We start from the raw sequence: 19240 nt of genomic DNA on the forward strand, positions 1-19240 counted from the left end.
TAAGATTGATATGTTTCACTTTATGCTATACTAATAAAAAGAAAACAAACTCATGTTGTAAATTTGAGTGAGATTATAATACTACGTGATGGTATTTCAAGTGCAGTTTACTACTCCCCAAAATGAAGCAAGAGAAAATGGTGAACGGTCCATCAACATTTATCCTAATAAAGTGAAAGAAAAAACGTTAGTAACAAGTGCATATGTATTCAGAAAAAGAGAACTGAAGAAGTAAAAGAAGGTAGTACAAATTTAAGTTCAGTGAAATGCAATTTTAGCATTAGAAGAAGCCCAAGAAAATCCCATCATCTGTGACCTAATCTTTTGTCGATGGAAAGAATATTTAGCTTTGCAGTGTCTAGTGCACAGAATCATTTCTTCCTAGGCCTTTCCATGCTTCAGCAAACTTTGTTAGACTAACTTCATTCTCGTATTCTAAAAACCCATGAATCTTTACCACCTTAAGGTTTTGTAGGAAGGGCTTCAAGGTCTGGGTTTGGGATTCCCAGTACTTTTCTTCCTTTGAGTTGGACATTTCCCACATATCCTTATTCCGTTGTTGGATATGCCTATAAATGAGAAATTATATTAAATTACTTAAGAACAAAATGAAATAAATAAACCAAATTATTCTTGTAATACTTACTCTCCTTACAATCTTGTAATCATTTACAATATTGAGAATCAGAGTGTGCAACATGGGAGAGATCTTGAATATGCACGCCAATCCAGTTATATTATTCTTGTTGAAACACGTATGCAACTCCAAAGATTTGAGATTGTTAAATGGATTTAGATCAACTGCAAAATAATTATTGTCTGATGGAATCTGCAAAAAAGACTCACCATATAAGTCATGCCTCTCACTGAAAAAGCCAACTAGCTAGACTGATGATCGTATAAAGTTAACAATGGCACACATTTCCAAAGATAATGTTCTCTTGTCAAATTTTATGTTATCAAATTATTAAAACTATACATAAAGAGAAGAACTATAATATGATTTCATATTTAGAGTGGTCGTTCCACTATGTTTTTGGACTATCAATCTAGACTTCAAGTGTCAAAGTTAAGGGTCTTAGCAACCTAACTTCGAAATATCTGGCCAAAAAACGTTACTTAAATTAAACTACCTCAATGCACTGGCTTTCAAGTGTCAAGCAATGGACATGAGAGAGTCCCATAAAAGGATTGGACACACTCTGAAGCTTTGCCACACTAATATCTTCACGGACAAGAAAGAAACCAACGTAAGCCTCATGCAGAGAACTCAAATTCTCTAGAGAACAACTATCAGTAATAGCATTATGCTCCCAAAGAATAGTTCTAAGTCTCAGCGCGTTAATCTTCACCCAACTCTTAACAACAGAAACATCAAAACAGCTCCCAATTTTCAACCTCTCCAATTTCACACCAGAAACATCCAATCCTTGAAGCTGAAAACATTTTCCCAGGTCAAATCCTGAAGCGCCCGGCACCCAACCAGAAGGTGTTTCACCCAAAACAGGCATCCAGGCTCAGTTTCTTGAGCATAGGGAAAGAAGAGTCGGTGAACATATCCAAGAGAAGGTTGGTTGTATAAAATAATACACGAAAGGGACAATGATTGAAGGCATTTAAATCCACCGGTCATCACAGATGAAGGGGGCAATCTGAAACCAGGGTCAAGCGATTTCAATTTGAAAACTCGTAAAGACTCACTGGCAATCACACATCTAGGGAAGTTGAAGTAATCCTCGGTGGCTACATCCACGTCCAGCTCCTGCACGTTGTGCCTGATCGCAAGGCGGATCAGGCCATTGAGGCGAGAGAAACTCAACCGGGAACGAAATCTGAGGATTTGAATACCGGATTGCTTGTCACGGAAAGTTATGACTTTCCTTATGAAGTCGGCTTCTTTAGAATTTTGAGAGTTCGACTTTGATAATGAATGTGATTTTCCGGTGGTAGTGGACGAAATTTTTATATTTGGGCTTTGGTGGTGAAGTCTAGGTCAGGGAATGAGGACCAGATATTAAGCCACCGTTTTGATCATACGCTGGATTGGGAGACGATTTTGATGGGTAGGAGGAAGAGGATGTGGTGGAGTACAGCGTCTGGGAGGTCGCTGATTCGGTCAATGCTTCTGCTTCTGCTGCTCTTGTCATCGTCGATTTGATCGTTTTGATTTTAGAAAATGAGAAGCTTTCTTTTCTTGGCAGCAGATCTTGTTTCCATTGTGATGTGGCCAATGCTTGTGCTTCTGCTATTATTGCCGTCATTTATTTGATCATTTTGGTTGTACAAGAGCAGAAGCTTTCTTTTCTTGTCAGTGGATCTTGTTTCCATTGTGATGATGAATTTTAGGGTTTGATCTGGTTTAACTGGTTTGTGTTGAGAGAATGAGTTACGTGCTTTAGGGTTTGAATGGTTCAAGGATTCAGTGAGGTGAGAACGGGAACAGTGTCCGAGTTTGTTTCAAACTATCCCTACTTACATTAAAATAAAGAAAATTATAAAATGAGGACAAAACAGTAACCATCTATTTTTCTTTTACAAACTAAAACAGTAAAATTTCCGAATTTACATATATTCGAAAAAACTGAAATGAAAATTAGAAAGAGAAATTCATAAAAATGGTTTTAAAATTTTGCATTTTAACTAAAATCATGCAATAATTTTATTTAATGATAAGGACAAGAGAATAAAAAATAAAATAAAATAAAATAAAAAATAAAATAAAAGCAAAGCCTAGCACCTGCACACCTCCCTCATCCAAACTGTCCAAATGCTTCAAACTATGATCTCAAACGTGTCTAAATTTAAACACGAGATTTTATCCACCAAACGGATCCGAGTGGAAAACCTAAATCTTGATAGCGGAGAATTGAGCACACAGCCATGGATAGGGCCGGTTTAGAGATTTATGAGGTTCGGGGTGATGTCAAAAATGTGTTCACTTTATCTAAGAAAATTATTTGTTTTCACACGTAAGACATCGATAAAATTATACTTAGAAAAACACTTCAAACTTAATAATTTATAAACAAGGAAAAACTAATTTATTTTGTATTGTGAGAAGGAAAAAAAAAACTCTGGGTTTACAAGTAGATAGATATGAGTTTTGTTTTCCATCTGAACTTTTAAAATGTTTTTGTACAAATCATGAGGTGTTTTTTCTTATTTACTAACCTTGTCAATATGGGACTAAAAAAATAATGATATTTTTGAGTCTTTAATTGATATGTATAAGTAATAAATTGGTACTAAATTAAACTTTTTGATGACACGTTATATGATTTGCAAATTTGGTCTAAAAATTTCATCAACGCATTACTCTTTGTGGAAGATTAGGAACAAATGTTTAAAAATAACAACTCACATAGCTTCTAGCTATTAATTAAAAATAAATTAACAACCAAACAAAAATTCGTAAAAATTGAAAAGAATAAACATGCACTTAGCATTTCGAACTTAAGACCTCTCGTTAATTTTAAACAACAAAAACCATTGATTCTAATTAAACTTCTTGATCATTTAGCCAAGTTTTATATATTTATACTTTTATGAAATGAAATTTGTAAAAAATGAAAAACAAATAGGCACACATTGTGTTTTGAACCCAAGACCTCCTAATTAATTTCAAATGACAAAACCACCAGTTCTAGTCAAACTTCTTTGTCTTTGAACCAAATTTTATAAATTTATACTCTTATGAAAACATATACAAATATACCACCCTAATAATTTTGGTGTCCCCAATTATTTTTGTGACAGCCCGTCCCAGAAATATTACAACGTACTCGTGAAAAGACGGTTTTGCCCCTAGTGCGTTTCCTTTACGTGTTGTGTTATGTTTTGGGTTTTGTTGGCATGTTTTGAGCCACACACACACTCCCACACTCCACACCCTTTCTCCCTTTCCCTGTACCTGTCCCAAGTTCCCATTCCTTTCCCATTTCCTTTGAAACGTATGAACACACCCACATACCCAATGAACCTTCACAGATCGAAGAATCCAAGCACATATTCAGACTCGTGAGGCTTGTAGGAGTCCAACCATACCCATTTCAGGTAAGAATGCCTTCGTTTTCATGTCGAACTCACGATGCCCGATTTTGGTACTGTTCATGCACACGTAAATTCTCACGTTTTAGGAAATTTCAAGCTTGTAGGAAGCTTGGTGAGGTCCCAAGGAGGCTCGGGGTGGTTCGTTTGAAGGTTTTGGACGTCGGGATCACAAGTTTCGAAGTTGGCCGGAGTTGGGGTGATTTTCCAAGTGAGATTTAGTGGTTTTTAGCACTTGAAAGTGGTATGATTGTGTTCCTCTCATTGTAAGCTCCATTTTGGTATCAATTTTGTGAAATTTGGTTGAAAAACGAAGTAGATATCGAAGTTTGAAATTTTCCCGATTTTCCGGCGCCAGAGGCTCGCCGAAGAAGACGACGGAATATTCCGTCAAATCTGACGGAATATTCCTGACGCCGTTGACGGTTACCGTTAGGAATAACGGAATATTCCTAACGGCGTCAGTTGATGCCGTCAGCGTGCCAGGCACGTGCCTGCGCGTGGCCGGGGCGTGGGGGCGCGTGCGACGGTGAAAAAATATTTTAAAAATATGGGGATGTTCCTGAGGTTGAGTAGATCACGTTGGTGTATTCATACACCCCATTTGAGCAATGTATGAGAAGTTATTTCTAAAGGTTGGATATGTGCTTTAAAATTAACGTTTTTATAGTTGTTTCGCATATAGGTGAGACGTATCCCGAGAAAGAGCGTGGTCACTCGAGGCAGGGGGGCTACGACCCTTCCACTTACTAGTAAGTGGGCTTTTGGTTTTCTGTATATACCTATATACTTATATTTTCCCCCGAAATTGGTTTGAATTGTCATTTGCCATATGCCATGCATTAGATTATCGTTATTTATGCATCGTTAGTTGCATTATTAGTTGTATATATATACATATGCATATTGGGTGCTGCAGACGCACAGGTAAGTGCCAGGTAAGTGTTATTCATGTTTACTTTCAGTAGCGATTTGAGATGCTTAGAGAGCTCATAACCTGCACCCCCGGTGTTAGTGCTCCCGCCCAGAGTAAGGCACAGTCCTTCACGTGATGTTCACCTCTCGCACCACACGCTCAGCTTGGATCCAAGTTAGGTGCACTGTCCTGTCGTACAGACCACATTAGGTGGTTCCGACTCGTAGGTGACCCGCGATTATTCGCACAGCCTTCACGTAATCGTAGCACTAGAGCGTTTATATGTATTACACCCAGGCCTGTCGTACAGACCACTTTAGGTGGTTCCGACTCGTGGGCAGGTTTAGTTAGTTATTGAGATTTGAGCTCTAGATTCAGCCGTACAGGTCACGGTAGGTGACTCTGGCTGCCAGACTATATGATATTGATATGATTTCACCTGAGCACTTGCATTTCATTGTGTGATTTGACATGGCATACCTTGAGGCATGATTGGTATATATATATATATATATATATATATATATATATATATGTATGTACATATGTTTATTTTCTGGGAAGTATACAGATTTTACGGCGAGGGGTTAGAACTCATTTACTAAATTGGTTTTCGAAAACCTTTGTTTTTGCCCACTCACACTTTTGTTTTGTGCCCCTTCAGGTTTTAGTTGGCTAGCACGTTTGGTGGTTTCCCAGAGGGCTTTCCCGGCATATCTGACAGACGATCACCAGCGTAGGACCAGCTTCGGGTGTACTGTTGTTGCGTCGTTTTCTTTTGGACTGCTTTAAGCTTATTGCTCTGAACTTGTGTCTCACTTACGCTAGCACTTGTTCTATTACCTTATGTATGCTAGTTTTTATTTATTCGTACTATTTACATTACTATTTTATTAGCTTCCGCACTGTGCACATGGTTACGTCACTTCCACGTGACGGCCAGCATACCCTGATTTCGATCGGGGTGTGTCAATTTTGGACCCCGGACAATCGTTTGCATTGAGCCTGGGCTAGCCCTGGCCATGGAAGCTAATTTGAAACCTTACCTCACCGCACCTTTCCTCTCGAAGTCGAAGGTCTAAAGGTGATCCTCATGCATGAACCGTATATCACTCTAATAATTTAAAGAGTAATGTTAGGGAGATCAAATTTTTTAAATTAAATTTGCAAACTAAATGATATGGTTGTAGATAATTGGATTATTAATTAATTGTCGATTAACATGCTTGTTTCTTATTAATGACACATCTTTTGATTTACAATTTCATTTAAAAAATTTAGTCCTCCAAATATTACTCTAATTCAAATGGTCACTCAGAGCGTCCGCAGGCAGTAAAAACTACTCACTGTTGGGACTTGATTTGTTTGCCTTTAAAAGTGAAGCTCTTGCAGATCCGCAGAAGAAAATGAACGACAGGTAAAACTTTCAGTCATCATTAATTCTTTTTGGGAGGTAAATAAATTAAATACACAGTAAAAATAAAATGCTAGGTTGGTTAGTACGTACAGGCTGCTTTGATGGTGACTCATCAATGTTCTCATTCCACTCAAGATTCGATCACATACAGTACTTCAGTTCAGTTTCAGAAATAATGTGATATTCGTGTTTAATTTTAAAAATTGTATAATGTTAGTGTTCAATTTCAAAAATAGTATTCGTGCTCAATTTCAAAAATAGTGTCCGTGTTCAGTTTCGAAAATAGTGTGGTATTCGTGTTCAATTTCAAAAATAGTGTAGTACTGGTGTTTAGTTTCAGAAATAATTAGTTTTCAGTTTTCAGTTTTTAGAAATAATGTTCAATTTCAGAAATAGTTTAGTACTGTTCAAATTTTAAAATAGTATAATAACGTCCAGTTTTGAAAATAGTGTAATAGCGTTTAGTTTCAGAAATAGTGCAAGTGATGAGCGCGCTCGTTAGCTTTTTATTACCTTTTTTGCATTTTATTTCTTATTATGATAAACTTTTTGTTTTCATTAAAATTTAAGTCATTTTCATTATAGTTTAAATCATTTTTCATTAAATAAAGTTATAAGATTTTTTTTGTTAAAATAAACTTAACTCAAACTCTTTTCATTAAAACTCCCAAACTAGAATGCATTTAGAGATACCAAGAAATTTGAATTTTCATTTCAAATTTTTTTGAATTGTTTCGAACTTATTACGATAAAAAAGTATTTGGATTTTTCTTTTTAACTAAAATGTATTTTGTAATCAATTTTTGTATTTTATTGTTAGTTCTGGATCTATCATACAATTTTATTTTAAAAAGGATAAGCAAGTAGCATACTACACAATTAATTGGATTATAAATAAGCATATACCAAATATTAAGAAAGACCAAAAAATTGTATGCACGCAGAACTTTACAAAATTTTTAAAAAAATGTCATTTATATAAATTTCTTAATTATATTCCAAAATTTTATAGATCACTTTATTATAAAAAATTCTAAATCTAACATGTAACAATTCGTCCCTAATTTTACGACTTTATTAATTTTACATGAGTGAATTGACCAAAATGCCCTAGAGGTGAGATTGTTGACTTTCATTGACCATCATTTCGTGACACGTATGAGCTATTATTTTACCATATGCTCGAAGTACTTGTCAATACGAACTTGTGGGTGCAAGTGGAATTGAACTTTAAGTTATAACAAAGATTCTACGACCTTTGAATGTCGAGGGTACTTTGACAAATTGTGTTTGAACACATGTTGCATTTAGGGTGCCACGTGGGGCCCACCCCTAATTTTCTGGAATGCTCTCTTTTTTCTCTTTGTTTCTCTCATCTCTCTCTACAAACTCTCTTCCTTTGTCCCATGAAAACACCACCACACCCAATTCGTTTTCAACGAATAATCACCATATTCTTGTTCATCTCATTCCCACGAACCCAGCCATGGGTTTTGTTTTATGAAAAGCCGAAGAAAAATCGAGAAATCACAAGCTTTAAACAGACCTCGAGTTTCTTGTTGATTCCGGCCAAGATAAGGTCTCTAACCACCATAATTAGATTCGTCTCGTCGAGTAGATGAATTTTCATATTGGGAACATGTGATCTGGTTACAAAAAAACAAAGATATCGCAATTCAAAGTTTTTTCAGTTTTCAAGCGAACTTACCCATTTTCCGATAGACCAATCTTGTTCTACACTTTCCTAGCTTCACTTTGATATATTATGGGTCAATTTTGGTTGAGAAACGAGTGAGATATCGTTGTTTAAAATTTACCTAGACATTTGACCATTTTGGCAGTTTCCGACGACCGGCAATCAAAATAAAAAAAAAAAAGCCTAAACCCGGATTTGACCCGGTCCATTTCAAAATTTGACCGTTAACTTTAATAGAATATTCCATTTAAGGATAGAATATTTCGTTAAAGTTAACTATTGACCATTAGTTGGCTTTTGTTGATTTTTTTGAAATTTTCTCAGAAACTCTTAGGCTAATTTTGACACCCCAAGTTCATTTTTAGCATCCATATAGTGAAATTTCAAAGTTTTAATATAGTTGACTGCCGGGGCTTCTCGGTTGACTTTTTGGGTTGGCAATTGACTTTTTATAAAATTTGCCCATGATCCTTCTTAGCGTATTTCGACATGCTGATTTAGAATCTGCCGTTTGTTTCTACAAATTCAAATGTTTTAATTAGTTTTACTAATGGGCCTCTATTATGCTTAGGTACAATTAGCATCAACGAACCATGTTTACTCGTCCGAACAGCTGTGACATCGCAAGTATCTGTGAGTAGGTCTTTTCTTTCATAAAGTGTGTGTGTGTGTGTGTGTGTGTGTGTGTGTGTGTGTATTATTTGAATTTCCATACATATATTAATAATGTCTTTTCTACATAATGGTATAATTAAATTGACGTTATAAGAATTGGCGAAATGATGAAAATTACGAAATTATTCTAAATTATGCGGGATGCACAAGTATGCATACTAATATGAGATGCTTTAATTACACTTGCAGCCATGAATATTGTTATGGTGGACTAGAATTATCGATTTACCATTATATGATCATAATTATAGTATCTGCTCATCATGTGCTACACAGGTGTTTGTAAACTTTGTACTTGCCCAGTTAGGGTCAGGTTTCACGTGTATATTCACATCGCAACGCACACTCACTTTGAATCCATTGTAGGTGCCAGTCCTGTCCTAGATTCCTTTAGCAAAAATTTGAATGAGTTTCCAAATTGTAAATGATGGGGTTGAGAAAAAGCAGCAGTAAACGATAGAGCAGAAAATCAAAGGGAATATCTCAAAGAACAATGAAGAATTGAGAAAGATGAACAACTAGAGAGAAACTTTAAAGAGAAATGAGGCTTTTGTATTTCTGAGAAAATTACTATCTAATTACAGTTGTGAGTTGCACTATCACTTAACAACCTAACAAATATTCTAACAATTTTGATTGCCGTGGCAATGATGATATAGCAACCTATATCTCTCGTCACTATTATCCTGATTTTATATATCCTTCCACAATGGTTTAAGCAGCTTGGATGAATGGAGGAAACCTAACACGGGGGCTGATAAGTGTAAGAAAATATAAAGTTTTTCAATCTAACTCCAGTGTTTTTGTTTTTCGCATCCTAAGCTGTTCTACTAAAACCTCTACAGTTATTGTGGGTAGAACTTCAATGCCAGTATACATGTAGTCACCCTTATTTTCAGATGCACATATCGCTGCCGTAGACTAACCCTATTACGAAATAGATAAATAAAAAATTGGTATGAATGTAAAAACTTGCTACTGTGGTATCCAGATTGGCCAAGAAACTTTTCTTCCATTCACAATGCATGCAGTTGAAATGAGAAACAGTTACCACCACCATGTCCAAGAAAGTTACTCCAGTAAAGTTGGTACTTATAGCTACTAGGCGCATAAGTACATGAGTACATCTTATAAGTCGCATGCATAGCACCTAATAATAAAAAATATAAAAAACCCAATACATTCAGTCTTCAACATGGAACATTAAAAGAACCAGCAGCACTTAAAGTAAACAGGAGGAATGGAGGAAATCTACAACAAAAACGATTGGACTTAAGTTCTGTTAACCACTTGTGTACTTGGAAGGAGCTGGAAATAGTGATATGTTGACATGAGGAGATGCTGGGACAGATCAGTCCCAATAGACCAATATTATAGTACTCCCAATAAGCTAGATTATTGGCTTTAGATTGCGGCAAATGAAGAACAACTTCTTGCAAGCCTGTACCTTGTTCCAGCGAAAAGCTTGTCATCTTAACTGCACTCTCAAGTTCTTCTATATCGGCCTCAACAAGAATCTACACCACATTTAGGTGACACGGGAAAGAACTCAAGGTTTGGGCTTCAGTTTTCCTAGCATTGCTCTTCAGCCAGCATTGTCCAACAAATTTTATTCCATTTCGAACTCTAGTTTTAGAATAGATAAATGAATCAATCAGATAGGTGAACTGAAAAGCACATATCGTCGGGATTTGGAAGTGGTATTTTAAAATATAAAAGCATGTTGAACTATGCCAGACCGGCCTTACCCCATTCGTTCTATTTGGGGGATATTAGAACTTGGATAGTGTGAACATTAGGAGAGCTCCTGAGGATGCATGCTAAACCAGGGATATCATACCTTTCTTAACCATAAGAATAAATATACAATCCCCTAAAAGGTAGGCCGCCTTCAAAATATATTCTCGATAAAACCTGCATAGATAAATATGCCGCATCAATTGGTCGACAAAACAAATTTAATAACAAGTCTTTATCCCGATCTATGAAGTTACAACTCTCGGGACTAGCGTCTATGGCAGCTAATTTTTCTGAAATTTAGAGTTTCGGATGTTGTGCTAATTTACCTTACACACGAAGAGACATGTTGAACATAAGAACTTTTAATTTTATTTTGTGCACCCTTACCTTTAACGGAAACTTCTATTTCACTGTTTTATATATTTTGTTTCTTCCCCAAATTGATGAAAAGAAAGAAAAATATCATTTGGAGAAATTAAACACTTGTGTTCGATATCAAATCATGTGGTTCTTCTACCATCAGTACAATCATTACAATTTGGAAACATATTCCGACAAAATTCCGATGATGGAAAAATGTTCCATCAAAACTTTCGGTGACCTTTTCCGGCGATGGGTCGGGTAGGCTTGGGTCTTGTGCAATATGGGCAAATATGTAGGTAAAATAATTATACAATCCCTACACTTGTCTTGACACACAAAGTAAGCTGGGTACCTATTTTTCCTTAAAACCTATAATAACTGGATATTTAATTCTAAATTAGGAAAGTGTTACTACCTCTTTTTACCTCGTGCACACTATTGTTAATTTATGTTATTGATCTTCTTCAATTCATTTGATCAGACGGCCTAAAATTGAGAGGGATATGTAAGAAGTAAAAATAAGTGTGTGGATAGCACTACCCCTAATTTATATTTATCTCGTTGAGTGTTGAACAAGTAATATTTGAAATGACAAGCAACTGGTGGCACATTGCTCTAACAGATAAGACCTCCATCTTTAACTTGCTACGTTCGGAGTCCAAAACCTTCCTTGCCCATCTTTAGATGATTTTTCTTTTTTTTTTTCTTTTTTTTTAATTTTGAAAGATTAGATGAATTAGTGTAGATTATCCAATTGTTTGTATAAAAGGGACGATGTAAACAAGACCAATTATTGTGGAATCAAAAGATGGAGGGAACATGATGGAAACACGATTGGCAACCCTAGCAACTATCTCCAACAGAAACATGCCATTTCTACGAAGAAATGAGACGGAAAATAATCATAAGCAAAACTCAGAAAATATTTGATCCATCCAATTATCATCTAACCTAAGAAATAAGACGGAATTTGGCTAAGGCGAAGGATTCCCAATTTAAATCTCAGAGTCATCTGGCGTCGCGGAGGAGAGAGTACTTCCAAGTTTGTGAATCCGTTTTACACAGAACGATTGGGGGAACCGGCTTCAGAACTATTCCGTACTCGCCAACTTCGCCAGGAACAAGTACAATCTTTTCTAGGACAACTCCTTGCTCAGTCAAGATTTTCACAAAATTACCTTCATCTTCTGTTCCTATATACGGTTTGATTGTAACTTGCTTGAGACTTGGGATGCTGAACTCAACTGGTTTATTTAACAACTCTTCTGGTAAACTCTCCTGGGAATTGGAAGATCAAGTTTTAGATATGCAGCACGGAACGTAAAATAGAAGGAAAAACAGTAGCAACAACGAAACATCAAGCATTGCTATAATTATATTTGTAAAAATACTCACATGTTCCCCGAACTTGAAAGAGTATTCTAGAATCATTGTCTCGAGATTGGGACAATGTTTAAGCAGCGCAGCCATGCCAATGAGATCATGCTTGGTAAACCCTGTTTGTAGCTCTAAGAGCTTCAGGTTGTAGAGCATAAAACTTTCGGGGAAGGAGTTCGTTGATGTCAGAAACTGAGGGCATATGAAAAGAAAACAATTAGGAATACATGAAGGTGTTCAACAACGTAATCCCATTAAAAACCAGTGGTTATCATATGTAGGGGAAAAAAATCCAAAGAGGCTAAGCAGCAAAAAGTGAAACTTGAAAAATCCCCCTGTTCACGGAGGTGAAAGCAAAGAGATTGACCATCTGAAAGTCATCAAAGAATTTAATGTTGCACATACGTGAGGTGAACAAAGAATTTAAAAACAAATTGCACTGCAGGCAATGAGGAACAATAAGCCGAGTGAAGTTTTACGTTTCTTGAAGACTCACCAAGGTGTAACAATGCCAGCAGCAGAAACATAAGCGCAGGATATCTTGTCTTAATAAACTTATATATTGAAACCTAATGACCAATTGCTATCCAATTCCCTCGGTCTAGACCAAATGTTTGCAACAATGAGCAGAGTTTCAACAACTACTTACCTTTTCCATCTTTCAGTCGACTCCAAGATTCGGTGACAAGCTAAAGCCTCACTTATCATTAACAATCAACGTTGTCTCTATCAATCTCACTCGAAAAAACACAGCTATACCACCAGATCCGAAAACACAAGAATTTAACCCATCTATGACTATCAGAAGCTTTCTACATGATCAGAGTACCAACCACATTGCTACATATTACTCAAATCTCTGACATAATTATAACAAACAAAAAAAAAAAAAAAAAAACACAATTAAACAACCTAAAACCACGATCGAGCTCGAAAAGCTATAATTGATCAGAACAGAGATGATAAATAAATAAAAATTACCTTAAACCACCAGTTTAGTGTATCGAGATGCTTTAGATTAGGCGCTTGTTCAATTAGCTTAAGTGCCTTGCTCCACGAGTCATAGTACTGTTCCATTATGTTCACAATCTGGACACGAAAATCAACGAGAGACGCAGCACTCTTGAGGACAACCTCGTAAAAGCTACAGCAATCGAAGCTAATCGAACAAAGATTTGGGCAATCAATCGAAAGAGTCTCTCTGATTTCGGAATCATAGAAGAACCCAAATGCCAGCATCTTGAGCCTTTTGCTACATATCTTCAAACGACGATGGCCCCAACAGTTTTGAAGCTCCAAATCCTCCAAATTGGGGCAACCCAATATCAAATCACTCATCATCTGGTCATGCAAACAAACCTCATCGAGAAGCAAGGACCGAATCGTCCAGAATCGCATGGTGGACAATTTCGCCGGCAAAGTAAGATAACACCGCGTGAGGCTCAATTTCTCAACACACCCATTTCTCAGAACAGAGAATGGGAAATCGTATCGGTGATCACGGGTTTCGTCGTTGTGAAGGTCTCTGTGGATGAAGAAGTCGAGGTGGAGCTCCCGGGCGCGGAGGTGGGTGACGGCGGATCGCACCCAGGAGTCGACGTGGGAGTGGTAGTGACCGTGGAAGATGAAGGAGAGGCGGAAAGTGTGGACGGGAGAATTGGAGCGGGAAATCAGAACGCGATCGACGAACTCGGCGTAGAACTGGCGGGTGTCCAACGGCAGCTCGCGTGTCGGGAAGAGTTCGAAATTGAAATCGAGGGAGGGGATGCGGGACCAGAGAGGGCGCCATTTTTGGGAGATGAGGGAGGTTTGGACGGAGTCTAATGTGGGGAGGAAGGCGAGGATGTGGAGGAGGAGGTCCTCCGGCAGATCGTTTAGGCTTCGGTTTTGATCGCTTGCCTCATCTTCTTCCATCTCCTCTCTCGTGTAAAATGCTCCTGCAATCGGGGAAGCATTTTTAATTGGTAATTTGCATTTTTCTACTTCCAATTTTCAGCTTTTCCTACTTCTACTCAGAATCTGTTTTGCAAGTGTTTTCGAGTATTTATCAAATATAATCAAATATTAGTTTCTAATTTTAAAAAGGTTAATTTTTATTTAAATACCATGTTTTTAAGATAAGTACGATATTTATTGAATAGAAAAATACGTACATAATTGAGGATAGGGCGTTAATAATGGATCTCAATAAAAACCTTGAAAGGCTTTCAACTCGATCAAAGAAAAAAAAAGTCTCGTACCAATTAATTATTAAGACTATCCTTGAATAATAAATCATTAATACCATCAGGAGGTTCTTCGAACCAAGAAAGTGGATGATCAAGCTTAAGACTCAACCGTGCAAGTCGATGTGCCACTTTATTCGTCTCTCTAGGTCCGAAAGAAATCTTCCATTGCTTAAACCCCTGAAGGATCTGTCGTGTATCCGCAAAGAGATGACCAAGATGACCATGCAATGTTGATCCGGCATAGCAGCTACCACCAATAGAGCATCACCTTCCATCTGTACCTGTTCCTCACTCCATCGTTGCGCAAACACAACTGCTGCCCATGTAGCTGCAACTTCTGCATGCATTGTCGAACCAATCTCACACTCCCGACTCACCATTGCAGCCATGAAACCTCCTGTGGCATTTCGAACTACAACCCCAATACCCCCATATGAACCATTCTCCTCCCAAGCAGCATCTTAAATAAACAAAAATACTCTTAAGCTTTAAACTTAATAAATTGAAAAATAAAAATCCTATTAGATGAAGAGTTCTCACGGCTAAATCTAAATAATGGTGGAGATCTAGTGAAGGCATCGAGTGTTGGTGGAGACTTGTGCACCCCTAAACAAAGGTGAGCATAGATGGTTAATTTCTTGTTTTTCTTTCTCATCTACTTTTTCTCTTTGCTTTTGTAGTTTCTCCCTTCGATTGAATATTTATCGAAGAATGAACTGTTAATCTTTGTAACGTTATTGATCTCAATTTTCCTTTAGATTATATGTGTTTCGTATTTAATTTTCCACACCTTTGCATTATTAAGGGTGTTGTCCGTGTCCGAATTCTGTTTTGAAGGTTATCATTGACTGGTAGTGAATCGAGAGACTGTTGTATTCTTAGAAAGTGTAAAAAGCATATTAGAAAGGGAAGTGTTATTGGCACTCCAAAAATCTCATTCTACACTCATCACAAGTGTATTTTTCTTTCATAATATAGAAAGTTTGGAATGTAGAATGAGATTTTTGGAGTGCTAATAACAATTCCCATTAGAAAAATTAGATTTGTTTTGTCAATGAAAGGTTATCATTCACTTACTGCTATATGAAAATAGTATATTGCCCTTCTTCATCAACTTCTTCATCTATTCCTGATTATCTTTACCATTGCTTGATGTATTGTACCATCTTCCTCTGCTTTTTCCCTCATCTCAGCAAACCCCTCTCCTGAGTCTTTTCTCACATGTCACTCTCTCTCTTTCCACTCACTTGCTATCATCTCTCAACTCTCATCATCTGTACTGCTGCAATTACTTTTCCCCATAAAGATAATTTAAAAAAAATGAAAGAGTATTTTATAATGTTGTGATATAGGTGGTGTTGATCCATGTAATCATATGATGGAAATTGTGGTAGAACCCAGACGATGATGGTGGGGTCACTTGGGAAGGAAACAAATACCTCAAAGTTATATTTAATTATTTTGAATTTTTTTTCTTTGGTCAAATAATAGTTATTCATACTATATTATTTATTTGTTTTTTTTTTTTTTTAGAAACTGAAAATTCATTACCACGTTGAAGATACCAAGATGACACAGAAAGCTTACATCGAGGCAAACAACTAGCTAGGCATAGAAAAATCTAAACAATGCATAAATTAAGGTGAACAAGGTAAACCATCATTGTTAAGGACATTAACCAATGAAGATGGAGGTCAGTCGACCCACGAAACATCGCACATCTTAAGAAATCTCGTCGACGCTAACAAGTCCATCGCCATATTGGCTGATCTTAGAATCCAAGACCAGCGACAGTCTTGGAAGGAATCCCCTAAGAGCTTGACCTTCACCAAAGTAGGGTAAGTCTCCCAGCTGCCAATCTCCAACGAATCTCTTAAGCACAAGATAGATTCGAGAGAGTTGGATTCCACAATAACCAACATGTCGCCCAAATAGATGCCCATTTGACATCCGTGAAGAAGTGCCAAGGCTTCGGCCTGAGCAGCATTCTGTGCCGTAATTGCATACCTTGATGCTGCCAAAAACTTACCCTTAGCGTCTCGCACCACCAACCCCACATAGCATGATCCATTGGATGCATTCCAGCTTGCATCAACATTGATTTTGATGAACGAAAAAATTGGAAGGGACCATTGAACCACTTGAACACAACTACATGAGTTCGAGGTTTAAGGATCCATAGGTGTGCGGGCTGCCACAAAAAATGCACCAACCACATTCGAAATGGCAAGCAGGACTGGTGAAGGATTAATTTTGATTTGGTTAAAAAAGGAAGTTGCATCTCGCCTTCCAACATGAGAAAGCAACCAAGCTCTATCCTGATTAGCCCTGAAACTGGATTTGATAAGGGAGTTAAGCCATTGTGCCCATGTCGAGATGTCATCCCTATCAACCCTATAGTTTAGCACCTCACCAAACCAGATTGTTTCCACCCACAGACACTGAAGGAAAAGATGCTCCACAGTTTCATCGCTAATTTGGCAAATTGGGCAAATCGGGGAATAAGAGGATTTCCTCTTGAAAAGATGCTCCACATGGCTTCTACTATTTATTTGTTTCTCTTGGGAATTAAAGATCTAATCAAATAGTGAAACAAGAGTTTTTGTTTTCATAGAAATTAACTCAAGTCCAAATTATGGAGGGGTTCAGGTGATGATTGATGGATCCAAAGCTTTCTCTCTCTCTCTCTCTCTCTCTCTCTCTCTCTCTCTCCCCCTCACGTCCCACTCCATCACTTTTCCTCTATTTCCACTCATTTTCCTCACATCTCTACTCTCTGCCTCCCGTAACTCTGTCTCTTTGCATTCCTTATTTCTCTTGGCCAAGTAAAGAAGAAAAAAAACCATCACCACCACTTGCTGAAACCCTTCGTACACACTCTGATAGCTGCCAACACCCTCATGCAATCTACTAAGGACACCAAGCCAAGCCTAGTTCTGCATAATGGGTTCCACTACAATTCATCACATACCTCAACGAGTTCTCGAGCTCTAGACTTGGTAAGCCTCCATTCTACTCCCTCTCATTTTAGTTTCCGTTTTCTATCTTGGTTTCGAACTTGCATGTAAACTTAGAACCCACATCGTGAGCTAAAACCAGAGGCTTGATATGTCTTTTCTTCTCTTATTCTTGCAGAGAACTCCGACAAAGATTCTAGCCAAATCTTGCCGTTTTGACAAGGCCATGCCCATTTTGTCCCATCTTCAAGTTATCTAGACCTAGTTTGAGCCTTGCAAGCTCGATTGCATGACTACTACTATGAAACGTAACGAAAACCCTTTATGGGCCCGTAAGATTTCGGCCAAATTCGATTTTGCAAGCCACCTTAAGACCCTCTGGTATACTTATGTTTCTCTTGTCCCAACTTCTAATTCATATAGTATATGCTGGTTTAGTGGGAAATTTTAGAAAAGAATGATGTTGCCGTATTGTTTTTACAACAAGGACCAAATTGCAAAATTTGTTAAAGCTTTAGGGCTGTTTGGTAACTCTAAGAAATTGGGAGCATTTTTGCAATTACCTCTAATTTGAGGGGCAATTTTGTAAAATGTGAAATTTGGACAGATTATAGTTAATCTGTCCATTTTGGGTATGATTTATGTTTAAGTACTTTGCTAAAGTCAATGTGACTTGGTATAGGTACACGCTTATTTGGATCAACAAACGATAAGGCTCACCAAGGGCGAGCATGCTTTGGTTACGTGAGTGGGTCTTTTGTTTTTATGTATATATATGTATATGTGATTTTCTCAACAAATGCTTTTATATATTACGATGTGACATGTCATGTTTAGCTTTACAAATAGACATTTCGTACATTTTATGTTTTTAATATTATTTTTTAGCATAAACTTGTAACATGACATCCTTGCGTTTTATCTACTCATCACTACATGTTTGTACAGTGTCTCTTAGTTATTTGTATTGTCTTGGGCCAAGGACTAGCTTCATGTGTAGTTCACATGCACCGTTTCCATTTGCTTTGGATCCAGAGTTAGGTGCTAGCCTGTCATTTTGTGTGATGTGTTGGACTTGTATGTGATGCGACTAGCGCAACTCACGTGATATAGTACTAGAATGTAAAACCTACACCCAGCCTGTTCCATTGTTTGAATATCTCTACAGTAGACTTGTGTGCCTACATAAATTAATGAGCATTGATTTCTTGTAATAACGTTTTGTGATTTAATGTTGAGATACCTTGTTGCTGTACCCTACACTTTTCACTCACTTTTGCTGCAGGGTACCATATTTCTTACTAGTATTATAATATTTTTGGAAAATCATATACTTGTTTTATAGTGATGAGTTACATTTTTTGAAAAGGTTTTACAAAACTTTATTTTCAGGCCCACTCACTCTTGTTTTCGCCCCTCCAGGATTTTAGTGGCAGAGATTTCATGACGACGAGGATTGTTGGTAAAAGCTGTCATGTAGGAGACTTCTCCTTTCGATATAAATGTCCTTACTCTTCTTTTACTGTAATTTATCTATGCTCTGACATCACTTGTGTGATATAGATTCAGTCCCACTCACACACGCACTCTAAATTAGTCACTTTAGGTTTTAATTTATTCACTTTTCTCACATCATTACACTTTATGGCTTCGTCACCTTCTAGGTGTCGGTAATCACATCGTGATTCGGATGTCCAGGTGGACATTCCGGGTTGGGGTATGTCAACTGGTATAAGAGAAAGTGTCATTTTTAGGTTTAGCCGTGATAACTCTTCATCTAATAGGGTTTTGGTTTTTAGGTTATTAGGTTTAAAGCTTAAGGGT

The 19240-nt window shown here is 37.2% G+C and overlaps 1 protein-coding gene and 1 pseudogene across 1 annotated transcript; both read right to left on the minus strand.

Annotated features, from left to right (window-relative positions):
• Positions 1–258: 258 nt before the first annotated feature.
• On the minus strand, positions 259–2328 carry LOC103942966 (annotated as a pseudogene).
• A 9303-nt stretch (positions 2329–11631) lies between these two features.
• LOC103941745 (F-box/LRR-repeat protein At3g26922-like) lies at positions 11632–14261 on the minus strand. Its single transcript, XM_018646073.2, has 3 exons — positions 13213–14261; positions 12250–12423; positions 11632–12132 (listed from the first exon to the last, which is right to left on the minus strand). The coding sequence occupies exons 1-3, from the start codon at positions 14143–14145 to the stop codon at positions 11863–11865; spliced, it is 1377 nt and encodes a 458-aa protein (XP_018501589.2). The 5' UTR covers positions 14146–14261; the 3' UTR covers positions 11632–11862.
• Positions 14262–19240: the final 4979 nt, after the last annotated feature.

The sequence above is a fragment of a genome, unplaced genomic scaffold (assembly GCF_019419815.1).
Source record: "Pyrus x bretschneideri cultivar Hongxiangsu unplaced genomic scaffold, Pyrus_bretschneideri_v1 Contig13, whole genome shotgun sequence".
Classification (NCBI taxonomy): Eukaryota; Viridiplantae; Streptophyta; class Magnoliopsida; order Rosales; family Rosaceae; genus Pyrus; species Pyrus x bretschneideri.